The sequence below is a fragment of the Oryza sativa genome, chromosome 3 (genome assembly GCF_034140825.1).
Source record: "Oryza sativa Japonica Group chromosome 3, ASM3414082v1".
Lineage (NCBI taxonomy): Eukaryota > Viridiplantae > Streptophyta > Magnoliopsida > Poales > Poaceae > Oryza > Oryza sativa.
This window is the reverse complement of record NC_089037.1, coordinates 4,992,835-5,008,460: the sequence shown is the minus strand read 5'-3', so window position 1 is coordinate 5,008,460 and position 15,626 is coordinate 4,992,835. Positions and strand designations below refer to the sequence as shown.

The window sequence follows — 15,626 nt, the reverse complement described above, 5'->3', positions numbered from 1 at the left end:
ATGCCGACCTCCCTGCCGTCGCCCGCACCGACATCCCGGCGGCACCTGCGTCAACCTTCCTCCGTTGCCGGCACCACCCGCACTGGCCACGATATATGCTTAGACCACGTGTGGTGGTAGTGAGTGTGCGCATGTGGGGTGTGGGTATTTTGCGAGTTGAACCAGTATAGGGAGGCTATAAAGCATTGGCTTGCCTATACATTCTATCGGAGCAGAGAATCGTGTCCTCTTTTAGAACAATCCTAGTCCTTATTAATTGTGTCATTGTGCAACTTTCGATTATTAATCTGTGAATGCTACGATTGTCAAAATACAACAATAGAAAGGCTGTGAAACTAGTAGAGAAACATGATAGGGACAAAAGAAACAACTTAGGGAACCAATAGTTTAGTAGCATTCAATTTTGTTGATTTGGGGAATAAGAAACATGAAAGGACAACTTCAATGCAAGTGTGATTGTCAAGGCTGGGTGAAGCATATTGGTTAATTATGTCTTGCATTTTCTAACAAAATATGAGTCATCTTTCCATGATCCCTAACATTACTAATTTTTGTTTTGTATGCAGTAGCATAGAGCAATACTGTTTCAAACAAGTAGTGGTACTTGAGAATATATAGTAGAACTTTGACATGAAGGGAAAACATCCAATAGTCTTTCATGCCAATTCGATCCTTCGGATGATTGGATCGAGGTTTGAACTCTAAAAGCAAGGAACTAAGGAAGTTTTTGCCACCTCGCAAAATAACTGTAGAAAGTATGACAATTGTTGAAGATTGTAGAATACTTGAGTTGAGAACTTCTTTTAATAATGGATAAAAATCCAGCCTCTATTCCATAAATGGATATATATACAACCAAAAGTTACACGAGTGCATACACTCCACATCTCATAACCGATACATAGAAAAACAAACAACCGAAAATAAAATATTAGAAGACTAACTTCAAGTTTTTCCTCATCGCTTCAAACATTGTTAGCTAGCCCGCCTTTTCCATCTCCATGCCAAAAGCTCCTTCACTCTGCCATGAGCAAAGGAAGGGGATAAAACTAGTCCACACAACCGTCTTATCACCGCCAAGCACTTGCCTCATGCTGGACGGACAATCTATGTCTCCTCAACATGAACATGTCCATCGCTGCCATGTCATCGTTGTTGTAGAGTACCACCTCTGCCAAGCTGTCCGCGGCTTATCTCACCAAAAGTAGTTGCCACTTCGCACGAAAACAATATTTGTTTGGATAAATGCTCTAGTTTTGGTTCTGTTCACTGTTCTCTTGTTGCAACACGGGTTCAATCTATCTTTTTGCGCATTTATTTCCGCGGGGAAGGGGGATAGAAACAAAACTTTGAACTAAAATAAGTTAAAACTTTGAACTGTTTCTTTTTACATTTCAATATAGTTTTTAATTAAAAATGATTTTTTGCCAAAATAATATCCCATCTGAGGGACCCATAAACCCACTATTATAGGAATTTCAGAAATTCTGTTCTGAAATATTGAACCCCGGTTGCAAAAGTTAGATGTATGCCACCATGTGATATGATCCTTTCTCATTGTATTATTTGTTTTCTCCTCCTATAGGGAAATTTCTAGTAAACTGTGATGTATGGTATTCTAATCTAGTGAAGGTATATGTGGGGTATCATGTTTTCTTTTTAAATAACCCGCACAAGAATGTTTCACACTAATATAGCAGAAAAAAATCATAAGACTATAACCCTAAGAAGCTATGTCAGAAAAAAAAATGTCAAGCCACACGCCTACACTAAAAACCCCGTTGTTAAGAAGTAAAAAAAAATACAACATATAGTACGCTAGACTCTATCTATGGCTTTGGGTTGGAGAGAGAAATGGTGGGAGAGAAGATGAAACCGCTCTCGCTCTGTCCAGCCCAACAACCTGGGGTGTCATGCGACTTCTGCTGTGTTGTGGTTTCCACTCTTCACAAGAATCAATTCTCTGCTCAAGTTATATGTCAGGTTTGTCCTTAGCTAGAAGAGACTAAAAGACCAGTTATCTGGGTCCAGGCAAATTACATGCCTAGCTAGACACGACCGATCCTTTTTATTTTTACTATCATGAGAAGGAATAGCTAGAATCTGGAATTAATGGAGGCAGTTTGTTCCGAACTGGTCACCAGATGCAAGGCAGCATAGCCAATCATACCCGAATATAAAAAAGTTCACTCAAATATTGCCGCCCGGGCGCCCACCGATGCATGTGGCCTGCTTTGTGTCCGTGTCCATGACCGTGCCACCACCCGAGCCCATAAATAGCAATAGGTCAATTTGCTCCTCCTCCCCACACCTGCAGCGCTGCCCCTTCCTCTCAGTGGAGAGGAGAGCGAAACGAGACGAGACGAGAATTCCTCTCTCCTCCTGTGTGCATCCGTCCATCCACGCGTTCCCGAGAATCGCATCGCGATCGGGGGCATACATTTGATGCTTACACGAGAGGAATTCTAAGCTCTCGCTCGCTCGCTCGCAACCTCTCGTGCGATCGTCGTCGCGTGCCAGTGTCACCTCGCCTTCAAGAGATTCTCCCCTCCAAGACGCGCCCGGCCAGACGCCAGGAGTCGTGGTCGCCGAGACTACGGCTTTAAAGCCAGCGAGGCGAGGAGGAGTTCCCCCAAACACTTCAGTAGCTGCTACTGTAGCCAGCAGCGGCGGCCATGGAGGACACGGCGGCGGCGGTCGAGACGCCGGTGACGGTGTCCACATTCGGTGTATCCAGGCACCCGGACACGGCCAGGCTCGTGCTGAGCAGCCCCAAGCCGCCAGGCGTGCGCGAGGAGTTCGTCGGCGTCGTCCGCAAGGCGTTCCGGCCGCGGGCGAGCGGCGGCGGAGGAGCAGGCCGTACGCCGCCGGCGCGGTGGGGGTGGGCCCTCACGGCGCTGCAGACCGTGTTCCCCGTGCTGCAGTGGGGGAGGACCTACAACTTCAAGTTGTTCAGGAGTGACGTCATGGCAGGCCTCACTCTTGCCAGCCTTGGAATTCCTCAGGTACGTAGTAACTTTTATTATTTTTTTTATACCCTTCCCATAATACTGTAGCAGTAACCAGCATAACAGAAAAGCAACTGCAAACAGATTTTGTCTTGACACCATTAATGATTTCTACAGCATCAAAAACTTGGAGTCTGAAAAATCATGATAGATGTAGACGATTTGTAAAGAAAAAAAAGAAGTAAAAAACAGAAGAACATTGGAGCAGAGCATGCATAGTTTTTGCCTAGAAATAGTGAGATGGGGATTGGGGAGAGCTGTCTCGTTCTTATCTGACATATGCTATCCCTTGGATATGATCCATCCTGCAGAGCATTGGATACGCCAATTTGGCCAAGCTGGACCCTCAGTATGGTCTTTGTAAGCATCAATACTTCAGCTTCGTTGCACAAAAACAACTCAATTTTCTCCTCATTTTTCCTGAACGATTCTTGCATCATTTTTTTTTGCTATTTGCTATGTGGCCATCGTCAAGACACGAGCGTGGTACCGCCGCTGATCTACGCCGTCATGGGGACGTCGCGGGAGATCGCCATCGGCCCCGTCGCCGTCGTCTCGCTGCTGCTGTCGTCCATGGTCTCCAAGATCGTCGACCCGGCCGTCGATCCGGTCACCTACCGCGCCCTCGTCTTCACCGTCACCTTCCTCGCCGGCGTCTTCCAGGTCTCCTTCGGCTTGTTCAGGTACAACGACGAACACCAACCTCTCTGTATACCACTCCAGTTGCTATACTTGTTCAGGCTACCAACGATCGTTTTTGCTACGCCGCAGGTTGGGTTTCCTGGTGGATTTCCTGTCGCACGCGGCGATCGTTGGGTTCATGGCAGGAGCGGCGATCGTGATCGGGCTGCAGCAGCTGAAGGGATTGCTTGGGCTGAGCCATTTCACCAACAGCACCGACGTCGTCTCCGTCATCAAGGCTGTCTGCTCTGCACTCCGAGACCCGGTGAGCCTCCAGACTCCAGTAGAACAGAATCATTTACTACAGTTAAGCCGAACAAGAACAAAGACAAATAGATGCACAGTGATGAAATAATCGTCCATGGAGAATGAACGATCGACTAAAGTGTAGGGACATACAACGACGGCATGGACATGCACACATCGCTCTCGACATTATTTGTCTGCTTATTTTTGTCATGACTCGGTTGTTAGTTTCTTCTCATCTGCATTTCAAAGGCTCCTAGAAAATTAACCTGTTTACTGAATGCTACCTGAAAAGAAATGGCGTCCCTTTCGTTGTTACAACCGATATGATTGGACAAAAGACTCGGGGCTTATTAGTTGTTCTTTTGTGCATTATTATAGTCTGGATATTGGTTGGGAGGGACAAGTTGGTTTTCAGTAGTCTCCCCGTGATATGCAGGGAGGTCAGAGGTGCACGCATCACAAACGAGCAACCCTTTCTGGGTTGGATATTTTTTTGTCGAATCCTTAAACCAATTTTGTAGTTTTCAGTGCCTGGATTGACTGAACATAGTAAAATGAGATAAATAAAGACAACAATTAGCACCTAATCCCAGCTCAATCAATTTGGTGTATCGTCCTGAACTACTACTAATAGTTATATATTATATAATGATCCTAGAAAAGATCGTTGGATGTTGCATAGGTTGTTGGTATTCAGTAGTCGGTACCAAGGTTTACCTTACCGCGCGGTTACCGGCGGTTACCGTGGTTACCACGCTTACCGCGGGGGTACGGTAATATAAATACCGCGGTAACCTTCTCAAATTCAAATAAATTTAAAAAATAATTTGAATTTTTGATAAATTTTGCACGGTTTTTCACGGTTACCACGGTTACCGCGCGGTAACCGTGCTTACCGCCGGGGCGCGATAACCCTGGCCCCGGTGGTTTGGGAAACCCTGGTCGGTACACGATTGAGCAAAGAGAATTTATGAGCAAAACCAGAAGCCTATAAACAATCAAAATCGAGTACTTGGAATGAATATGCAACTTGACAGTACAGAATAATCAGGCTTCAGTGGATGAAGAACAAGACCACATGCGTGCACTGTTTACTATTTGGATACTACTTAATGGACAAACATAGCGCGTGCCTTTATGTCAACCCCCCACCGCTTATGCTCGGCTCAACTGTTGTCTGAATATATTCAGACAAAGAAGAAAATAAAAGATGAACTGCTGTATCTAATATTCTAATGTGCTCTCTCTTTTATCTAATGGCATTGCAGTGGCACCCCGGCAACTTCTTGATCGGATGCTCATTCCTCATCTTCATCCTCGCCACGCGATTCATTGTAAGAACAATCAATTAATCAAACCAAATATCTCTTCCGATCCAATTGCTGTTTAAGAGAAAAGAAACATATCTTAATCTTCCCATGATCTGATGATCATCAGAGGATCGAGCACACATGCATGTTAGTTAACACATGAAACGGGTTTGCAAAATGTGGCCACAGGGGAGGAGGTACAAGAAGCTGTTCTGGCTGTCGGCCATCTCGCCGCTGCTGTCCGTCATCCTGTCCACCGCCGCCGTGTACGCGACGAGGGCCGACAAGCACGGCGTCAAGATCATCCAGCGGGTGCACGCCGGCCTCAACCCGAGCTCCGCCAGCCAGCTTCGCCTCAGCGGGCCGTACACCGTCGACTGCGCCAAGACCGCCATCATCTGCGCCGTCATCGCCCTCACGGTAAGTAGCAGTAAAATTCTTCAGTTACCATCAGGGCGTTCTATGGGCCTGTTCGTGGGCTTATCTGGGCCTGAAAAGACTTCAGCCCAAAATGTAAGCCCAAGGTCCAAAAAAATTTTGGGCCTCAGATGGGCCTGCTGGCCCATGAACAGGTCATTATAGTAAAGAGAAGAAAAAAAAATTGAAAAGAAGAGATGAAGATGCAGTGATTTATTGACATTCTTGTGTTACCTTTTGCAGGAAGCCATTGCTGTTGGACGATCATTCGCGTCGATAAGAGGGTACAAACTCGACGGGAACAAGGAGATGATCGCCATGGGATGCTCAAATGTGGCCGGATCTCTCTCCTCGTGCTACGTTGCAACAGGTGATCACAATTACAGCTACCTATATGCAGTCTTCTGAAGAAGAATCAAATCAAATCAAATAAATACTGCTGGTGTCTGACAGACGTCAACAAAATTTTTCAGGCTCATTTTCACGAACAGCCGTCAACTTCAGCGCCGGCGCGAGGTCAACCGTGTCCAACATCGTCATGTCCATCACGGTGTTCATCGCGCTGGAGCTGCTCATGAAGTCGCTCTACTACACACCCATAGCCGTGCTGGCCTCCATCATTTTGTCGGCACTTCCAGGCCTGATCGACATCAAGGAGGCTCTCAGCATCTGGAAGGTCGACAAGATGGATTTCCTCACATGCCTCGGCGCGTTCGTCGGCGTGCTCTTCGGATCAGTCGAGATCGGCCTCGCCGTAGCGGTAAGATCAATGCCGGATGGATCATAGATGCAGCTTGGTTTCGAGTCGAAATTTGTGCAAATTTTATGTCAGTTGTATGACTTGGTATGGATCGATCGCTCAATGCAGCTCGCCATCTCCTTTGCCAAGATCATCATACAGTCAATCCGGCCTCAGGTAGAGGTTCTTGGTAGGCTTCAGGGGACAAACATCTTCTGCAGCATCAGACAGTACCCTGTTGCTTGCCGGATTCCGAGTGTATTGACAATTCGGATTGATACATCATTCCTGTGCTTTATCAACTCCACTTTCATCAAAGAAAGGTAGGAATGGTCAATCTCATAAAATTTATATGAGTTTGTAATGTTTGAGTAGGAATGCTCAAATATGTGTTCTTCATTCAGGATCATCGAATGGATACGAGAAGAAGTCGAGACGTCTGATGAGAAGGCCAGGGAGAGGGTGCAATCTGTTGTCCTTGACATGTCAAGTCAGTACAAATTACAAAACACAAATAACTTCACCATTTTCTAACGAAAACTGGTGCTACTGAACAATTCAGAAAAAGAAAATCTGACCCATCTTTCTGATTTGCAGATGTGGTAAACATTGACACTTCAGGGATTTCGGCCTTGGAAGAGATACACAAGGAGCTGGCATCTCTTAGCATACAGGTGAAGTAGTTGACTGATGGATATAAGTACTAGCTCCCAAAATTTCCTAGTAAAATGCTCTCGTTCTTGTGCTGAAACACCTCTCTGCTGCTCTGCAGATGGCCATTGCCGGCCCAGGATGGCAAGCGATCCAGAAGATGAAATTGGCAGGTGTGGTTGACCAGGTAGGAGGAGACTGGATATTTTTGACAGTAGGTGAAGCGGTTGAAGCCTGTGTAACTATGCAAAAGGGCACTGCTCTGGAATGCTGAGGTGTGTGTGTTAGTAGTACTTAGTAGGATTAACACCATATTAAGACATAAGTGATGCTGCTTAGTGCTTTGCATCCAGCCATTCAATATTCCAGAGTGAACAATGTCTATAGAAGTTAGAAAAATGCTTTGCAGGCAGTAAGCATCGAAGAAATGTTACTGCGATAACAACTGCAGTGTGATGGTTCCGTAGTAACCAATGCGCTCACTAATAAATGTGTTGTTGCCACTGTAATTTGTAGTAAATACTTTGTGATGGTTAATGCCACTAACTATATTGGATCAGTGTACTCGAACACAGATGATTGTTTTTCCTTTTCTTCGTAACCTGGGTTTTTATACTTTACTTACTGAAATACAACAAAGACCCGGCCAAATGGGCCTACTGTTCAGTGTCTCGGCCCATCATAGGATTTGCTGTGGGCCCACTCGGACGGCCTGCTTAGTTATAATCACCAGCCGGTGACGCGTGTCCTTCGCCTCCCTTCCGGCGACGGCGACGGCGCCGTCGTGCGAACCCATCGGTGCGAACACGGAGAAGTTGATGGGGTTCCTTCGTCTAGTTCCCGGCGACGGCCGCCGATCCCGCGCCGCCCTAGTTCGGCGAACCCATCGGTGCAGGGGTAGTAGTATCATTGTATCAAGCCATGCGGCAAATGGCGAGCGAGCGAGAGGGGGAAGAAGAGGCGGCGGGAGGAGGATGAGGGGCAAAGAAGGCGGCGGAAGGCCGCTATGGGGAACGAGGTGCTTTTCCAATTCCAGATTGATCTCGTACTCAGGTTCGTTTCCGATTTCCTCGAGAAACAAGTGCTGTTTTTACTGCAGCGAAGTTACGTTTTTTTTTTTAAAGCAGAAATTCGCACCCTGATGAATGGGGAAAGCAGCCTATGGGTGCTATATCAATAATACATTTTATGCATACTTTTCCCCCTTTTTTGGGAGTTGACTCTGAAATCAAACGTGAGAAAGGTACATCTCGACCAAGGGCAATCTTCACTCCATAATACTCCATATAATAGTGGTCACACCACTTCCAAGTGTCTAATTCCTTTTTGATACACGCAGAGTACTGTTTTGTTTGTTGTATGATGGATTTTGTGCAGTAGCTCGTTATGCATCCAGATCTGGGTTGGAATTGGTGTGATGCTCATTATGTCCCCTCTAAATTAAAGGAGAATAGACCAGGAATGTGGTTACCATGGTTGCCAAGCTCCATTTGTTCCTTTCACGCGTTTGATTGGTAGGGTCAACTTAATTCAAAACATAGGTCGGACCATTTAATTTGCGATAAGTGTCGGGGCACTTGCAAGCTCCATATACTTTAGGATCTTATACGTCAGATCTTGCATAAAGGAAGGACGAGAGGTCGATAAATGCTTTGGATTTGTGGTGTCAAGCATCTGACTACTGCAGATTCAGCAATCATTGCTTATATTATATGCAGGCAAGGTTGGAGGCACTTTTCAGTTATAAGCCCCCTGCCGTGTGTGTGCTACAGATCAGAGTTTCTGTTATCCACTTATCAATTATTATGCTGTTGCTACAGTAAAGTTTACCTAATTTGTTCTTTGAAAGTCAATGGAGGTCAAAGTTGAATACAAACAAGAATCAGCTGTGAACTAACTCGACTTATGAAAAATTGTCCAAAGTTCTAATACAATTTAACTCCCTTTTTGTTGATCTTTCGTAAAAGAGAAAAATATTTGGCTGTTATTTTGTGTGTAATATTCTTCTCTGTCCATGGATGTTGTATCTTTAGTTTCTTGGTTGGCAAATGGTGTTGAAGTTCCACCAACTTAAGCTTTTAAATGAACTGGCCATTGCATGCAACTCAGTATGTTATTAGAGCCCAAAGGTTCCAAGTTCGAACCCTAGCTAGCGCAGTTTCAGTTTAATGATTTATGCCCACTTATATTCAACATCTGAAGCCAAAGGGACCTAGACATGAGGGAGAGTATTGAAGTATAAGTGAATTGTCTACCCTTTCTCGTATAAGTGAATTGTCTACTTTTCTCCATCAAGCTAAGAAGATTTTGAGTGAAACAACTGGTGCATGCACCCCAATAAGGGAAGTAGCCCAGGACATCTTTATTGCTAATCCAGAACCCAGATTATTGTAGCCTTACAGAATGCTTGGAGGAAAGGCTTCAACCAGAAACTACAAAGAGGTTTTGATTCCATAGTGATCCTAGTGGCTTGGGTTCTATGGAAAGAGTGCAACAATCGGGTCCTCAATATCAAATCCCGAAACTGGGTGCAACTAATCAACTCTATTGCCGAAGAAGCGCGGCCCTGGGGTCACTGCAGGGATCAAACTGCCCCAACTGGTAGTTTGAGCGCGGTAGCTCTGTTAGGTCGCAAAAGTTGTTGGGAGAAACCCATGTAATTTTTCTGTGGCCTGCTAGTTAGCACGGCCGGATGTTGAACTATCTCCTTGATACAAAGATGTGCAAGCCTTTGCGTATTCCCTAAAAAGAGTGCTAGGGTGATCTATTGTTTTAGCCCACTAATCAGAAAGTTGCACATGCTATTTTAGTGAATAATTAATCTCATTCTATTTAAGTTTAACTATTTTCGCGAACACGCAAAAGGATTGCACGTCAATATATTAGAAGAAAGCAAAAAAGTTTTTGTTACACAACGCAATCAGCCAGACAGCCAATTTAACTATTTAAGTTTAACTAGCTTGTACTAGAGAATTCTCTCCTTGGATTTTAAAACATTTTCAAGTGCTGCCTGCTTCTCCCTTGGAGAAGGTTGGCATGACAATTCTCACTACTTGGACTAACAGTTCAAGTTCTGACCTCTGTGGGCAATGTTGCTGTGAGCAGCTCCAGCATGGTCCATCACAAACAATAATGCACCAGAATAATTTTTATGCATTCATACAAGTTGCTTTTCTAGAAGCAAAGGTGAAAGGTCCAAGTTTCAGTGAGATGAGAATGGACCAGTTAAGTTACTCTAAGCAAACATGATGTGCCCTTTATTCACAACATTTAACAATTGTTACTTGAGCAGTTTTGCCCTTAGCCTAAATACCAAATCATGAATAAACATTCATAAAAAGGAATTTGGGCCCGCTTATTGTTCTGCAAATGCACTGCTAGAGGTTTATAGCATGGATATCTATCCAAAGTCTTGAGTGTAAAGTTCATATAACAAACCCCAAGTAATTAACTGCAGGACTACTGGAAAGTACAAGAGGAGAACAAACCAGGGATTGGATCATTCGTTTCTGTCAGAAAAAAAAAAACTTTGCAAAGCAGTCACGATCATTAGGCTAGTAGAAGCACACTTGCATAGCCAAAGAAAACTCATCATTATCAATTCAATTATCGGAATGAAAGGAGCTTCATTTTTGCAAACTGAATATGACCTTAGAACAGCAGGCACATGCCCTTTAGGATGTGTTGCCTTCACTCTTCAATAGGTGGCAGCATAAACCATAGCACTATAAATGGCACCTTGTATGGCCACCTTAGAGCAATCAAATTCACCTGAAGCACCTAAGGTTCACATGGACTTGCCATCCTCACAGCTCACCAATCTTGGAGGCACCGATACATTGTGATGGAATTTCAGCCATTTCCTCAGGGAGTTCACCCAAACACTTCAGAACCAGCCATGGAGCCCATGGCAAGTGAGTCATCTGTGCCCATAGGGACAGCTTTTGCAGACTTGCTGCTGCAAGGGCCAGAGCACCCAAGCCTGTGGAATGATCTCACCGGCATGTTCAGGAAGGCATTCCGTTGGCAAGGTGCAGACAAGCGCTTCACACTGTCTGTGTATGTGATGTCTGTTCTACAGGGTCTGTTTCCAATACTTGACTGGTGGAAAACCTACAATCTGAAATTCTTTCGAAGTGACCTCATGGCTGGCCTAACTCTTGCAAGCCTTAGCATTCCACAGGTAATTGTTTGTTTTTTGAGATGACTGGAACTATTGTTATCATATATGCACAAATTGTGTATGAATCTTGTCTGAATCGAGCAAACTCCTGGGATTTCTCTATCAATTCCTTGATGCATTTCCTCAAGTCGTCAGTAGTGACTGACTTCTTTACTTAGAAGGTTGGAATTCGCCTAGATTATTCAGATATTTCTGACTTGTTTTATTGTCCTGTTATTATAGAGCATTGGATATGCAACTCTGGCAAAACTGGATCCTCAGTATGGTCTTTGTAAGTCATTGCAGATTTAACTTGGTTTTATGTGTTCTAAATGTTCTTTTGACATATGGTTTTATTTTGTGGTAAGATACAAGTGTTGTGCCACCTCTTGTATATGCTGTGACGGGGTCCTCTAGGGAGATAGCCATTGGACCAGTTGCCATTGTGTCATTATTGCTTTCATCAATGATTCAGAAGATAGTTGACCCATCTGTTGATCCAGCGTTCTACCGAAAAATGGTCTTTACCGTGACATTCCTTACTGGTGTCTTTCAGTTTGCATTTGGTCTGTTCAGGTAGTGTCTCTGCCGTCTTTTGATCAAAATGCGCTTACTTACATTCCCTAACTGACTTTTGCATTGATTCTTGTAGACTGGGATTTCTTGTGGATTTTCTATCACATGCTGCTATCGTCGGGTTCATGGGAGGAGCTGCTATTGTGATTGGATTACAGCAGCTGAAGGGGCTGCTTGGACTTAGTCATTTTACAAATAGAACTGATGTCGTCTCTGTCACCAAGGCAGTCTGGGTTTCAGTTCACGAAACAGTAAGTATTTGCCCTTATATTCAATCTGAACCTGTGCATGCGCAGGCATATGCCTGGAAGTTATGATAACACATAATATGATCACTAAAACAAAATATTAAAATTATAAGCTTTAACACATATGAAATTAACTAGTCCAAAGTATCAAGCCAAAAAATAGGTACAAGTTCCCTTCGACACAAAAAGAGATAAAGCTGTATGAATGAAATTAGCTACTCAATTCAGCATGCATGACAACAGCAAAAAAACTGCTAGCTCATCAGTATAGTTCTTAGTATTTCTTACTACTTAATAGTATGAGCTAATTGCTTCTTCAGTTGCTGAGGTTTTCAGTAATCATGAGGAGAGAAGTGCTGATGCATGCATAAAACTACAATTCTTTAGACATATACTTAGCCAGTACACTTACTATAGCCTTGCAAATTTATTCTCTACAGATTTTGTAACAAAGCAATCATGAGTATATACTATATATAAGTAATTGTAACTTTAGTTCTCACTTGTCAGGATGTTACCTAAGCGTGCTTTTGCCCCATTAATCCTTATATTTGAGCTGCCTTTGTATGCAATTTTATATCTGGCATGTAACGACAGTGGCATCCGGAGAACGTCTTCATTGGATGTTCCTTTTTCATGTTCATTCTTGCCATGAGATTCATTGTAAGATCTCTCTCTCTCTCTCTCTCTCTCTCTCTCTCTCTCTCTCTCTCTCTCTCTCTCTCTCTCGATCTTGATCTTGATCTTGGAGAACGAATACTTTCAGGGAAGGAAGTACAAGAAACTCTTTTGGGTCTCTGCCATTGCACCTGTACTATCAGTTGCACTATCTACTCTGTTTGTCTATGCGACAAGAGCGGATAAGCACGGCGTGAAGATTATACAAAAAGTGAATTCAGGTATTAATGCAAGTTCTGTCGAGCAGATAGATCTCAAAGGAGGCTATGCTGCCGAATGTGCAAAGATTGCTCTTGTTTGTGCTGTGATTGCTCTGACGGTACGTGTTTACCCTTCAAAGATAGTCCTGCACTCCTGCTCCTCTCCCTGTAAAACGAGAAGAAGAAGAAGATAATCCTGTTGTTTCTTCATTCTTATAATTTATTAGGCCTTTTGTACAAATTAGACTCAGGTTGTTGTATCAAAACTTTGCTTCCTTGCTAAAAATAATGCACTTCAAAAGAAATAATGTGACTTACTCCTATACTCCTAGTGCTGCAGCGTATTTGTCAAGAGAGTAGTGCGTATATACTTTTACAAACAGAAACGTGTGCGGCCTAAAATCTCATCAGGCATTAATTAGAGAAAATTGACTCCTCCACTATTTTTATTTTATATAAAGCTATGAAGTGAACTACTCATTTTAAACAAAAAAAAGTGAGTAGGCATAAGCTTAAATGAACTTCTGCAGAAATTATTAAAAGTATAAATAAGTCTAGCCTAAAGGAGTATTCAGAGTTCAGACAGCTATTAGTAGAAACTCACTAAGCATTTCAGAATCACTCAATAGGAGGTCCATATGAAAACTGAGTTTCAGAAAACTATTCTGGTCTGTGTTGTTTATGACAGGAAGCTGTTGCTGTTGGCCGCTCTTTTTCAGCGATCAATGGATATCGGTTGGACGGAAATAAGGAAATGGTAGCAATGGGCTTCATGAATATAGCAGGATCCTTATCATCATGCTATGTAGCAACAGGTGAATAAAAAATCTGCAGATCGTATGTACATTCCTAGATTCGTTCAACCATCAAACTTTACTTTGGTAATTATCTGCAGGTTCATTCTCGCGCACAGCTGTGAACTTCGCTGCTGGTTGCAAGACAACCGTTTCAAACATTATCATGGCTGCCACTGTGATGGTTGCCTTGGAGCTTCTCACAAAGCTCCTGTACTACACACCTGTGTCCATCCTTGCATCAATCATTCTGTCAGCTCTTCCAGGATTGATCAATGTGCAGGAAGTCTGCTTCCTGTGGAAAGTCGACAAGATGGACTTCCTCACATGCATGGGATCATTCCTTGGTGTTCTATTCGGATCAGTGGAGATTGGTCTTTCAGTTGCAGTACTGATCCCTCATTTGATCTGAAGTTTACTACTGTATTTTTTTTTTCATTTTGATTCATCAGAAGTATGTTGAAGTTTCATTTCTTGCATGCATGCTTATGCAATTCTGATTTGGTGGAGCTCTTCTTGCAGCTTCTTGTTTCCTTTGCAAAGATCATTATACAGTCGATTTGGCCTCAAGTAGAGATTCTTGGGAGGCTTCAGGGCACAGAAATCTTCTGTAACGTCAAGCAGTATCCAGTGGTTCACGAAACACCGACTGTACTGACCGTACGCATTGAAACATCATTCCTTTGCTTCGTCAACTCCAGTTCCATCAAAGAAAAGTACAGACACTAATCACAAGCAATTGGGATCACAAAAGGGAATACCTGAATGCTGGATGACTCGGTATTAATTCACTTTTCCCTGTTTCCAGGATCATGGGATGGGTAACCGATGAGCGCGAGGCATTTTGCTCGGTCGTTCTTGACATGTCAAGTATATGAAATTTACACAAGTTGGCTATTGTCAGAGTGATCTCTACCTAGCATTATCCTGACATGTGAGTTCCTATCTTGCAGATGTGGTAAACATGGATACTTCAGGTCTTGTGGCGCTGGAAGAACTGCACAAGGAGCTGGCGTGTCTCGGCATCCAGGTGAGCGTTACCAACATGCTCAGGTTTCCAACATATGTATAGAGTTTGCACTGCATATTTTCCTCCGAAAAGCTGGCCGATGCTGTGGTGAAATGCTCTCGCCCTTGTCCTGAAAAACAACCCCACTTGCAGATGGCTATAGCCAAGCCTGGATGGCAGGTGATCCACAAGATGAAACTGGCACGGCTCGTCGACGGAATCGGAGAAGGATGGTTCTTCCTCACGGTGGGCGAAGCCGTGGAAGCTTGCCTGGCAAACAAGGCGGGAAACGCCCTGGAATGCTGCTGAATCGAATCCACCGTGTGCATGGTCTCTCCGGTGGTTGAATAAAGAGAGACACTAGTGCTTCGTGGTACGCTACAAAAGGATTGTGTTGTGTGCTAGTGCTGCACGATGATGCAGCTTCAGCTGTAGTGTGGTGCTTCATGGATTGTGCGACGTGCAACTGTTGGGGGAAGACGAACTGTGTCTGTCTGAACTTAGTATGCCGAGTTCGTCTAAATTCCCCACTATAGCTGTAGGTTTGTGATGTATCGGATGCATTTGTGAAGAGCAAATGCCAGGTTTTAAGTGTTGGAACTGATGATTGTGTAATATTATTATATTAATCGAGTTTGTATAATTAATTTGTACTCGAGTTTGTGCGTTTTGGCAAAATCCGAGCTACTATGCTGCAAAATTCATTTGTCCAACACACTAGCATGGTACACCTCCCGTCCCCAAAAGAGCTAGATTTCTGGCTCTACACCTAAACAAGAGTTAGATTTCGTGTACATGGTAGGAGTAAGTACTGCCACCAGATTTGTGGCGAAATTTTCTAGTTGGTTTTGGTGTAGATTTTCCACTGGAATGACAACTATAAAAATAATATCATATGAAAATA

General features: G+C 43.7%; 2 protein-coding genes across 3 annotated transcripts; both read left to right on the top strand.

Annotated features, from left to right (window-relative positions):
- The first annotated feature begins 2,307 nt into the window (after positions 1 to 2,307).
- On the top strand, positions 2,308 to 7,614 carry LOC4331934 (low affinity sulfate transporter 3). Its single transcript, XM_015775300.3, has 12 exons — positions 2,308 to 3,005; positions 3,320 to 3,368; positions 3,484 to 3,691; positions 3,780 to 3,954; positions 5,207 to 5,272; positions 5,438 to 5,668; positions 5,909 to 6,035; positions 6,139 to 6,425; positions 6,534 to 6,727; positions 6,809 to 6,894; positions 7,002 to 7,078; positions 7,177 to 7,614. The coding sequence occupies exons 1-12, from the start codon at positions 2,676 to 2,678 to the stop codon at positions 7,327 to 7,329; spliced, it is 1,983 nt and encodes a 660-aa protein (XP_015630786.1). The 5' UTR covers positions 2,308 to 2,675; the 3' UTR covers positions 7,330 to 7,614.
- A 193-nt stretch (positions 7,615 to 7,807) lies between these two features.
- LOC4331932 (low affinity sulfate transporter 3) lies at positions 7,808 to 15,375 on the top strand. 2 transcript variants are annotated; one of them, XM_015775292.3, is made up of 13 exons: positions 7,808 to 8,108; positions 8,183 to 11,238; positions 11,461 to 11,509; positions 11,586 to 11,793; positions 11,870 to 12,044; positions 12,639 to 12,704; positions 12,808 to 13,038; positions 13,608 to 13,734; positions 13,815 to 14,101; positions 14,236 to 14,429; positions 14,522 to 14,583; positions 14,667 to 14,743; positions 14,876 to 15,375. In XM_015775292.3, exons 2-13 carry the CDS (start codon positions 10,900 to 10,902, stop codon positions 15,029 to 15,031), a joined length of 1,971 nt encoding a protein of 656 aa, XP_015630778.1. In that variant the 5' UTR covers positions 7,808 to 8,108; positions 8,183 to 10,899; the 3' UTR covers positions 15,032 to 15,375. The 2 variants fall into 2 exon arrangements, with proteins under 2 accessions (XP_015630778.1, XP_015630781.1); XM_015775295.3 differs by lacking the exon at positions 8,183 to 11,238 and having other exon boundaries at positions 11,593 to 11,793.
- Positions 15,376 to 15,626: the final 251 nt, after the last annotated feature.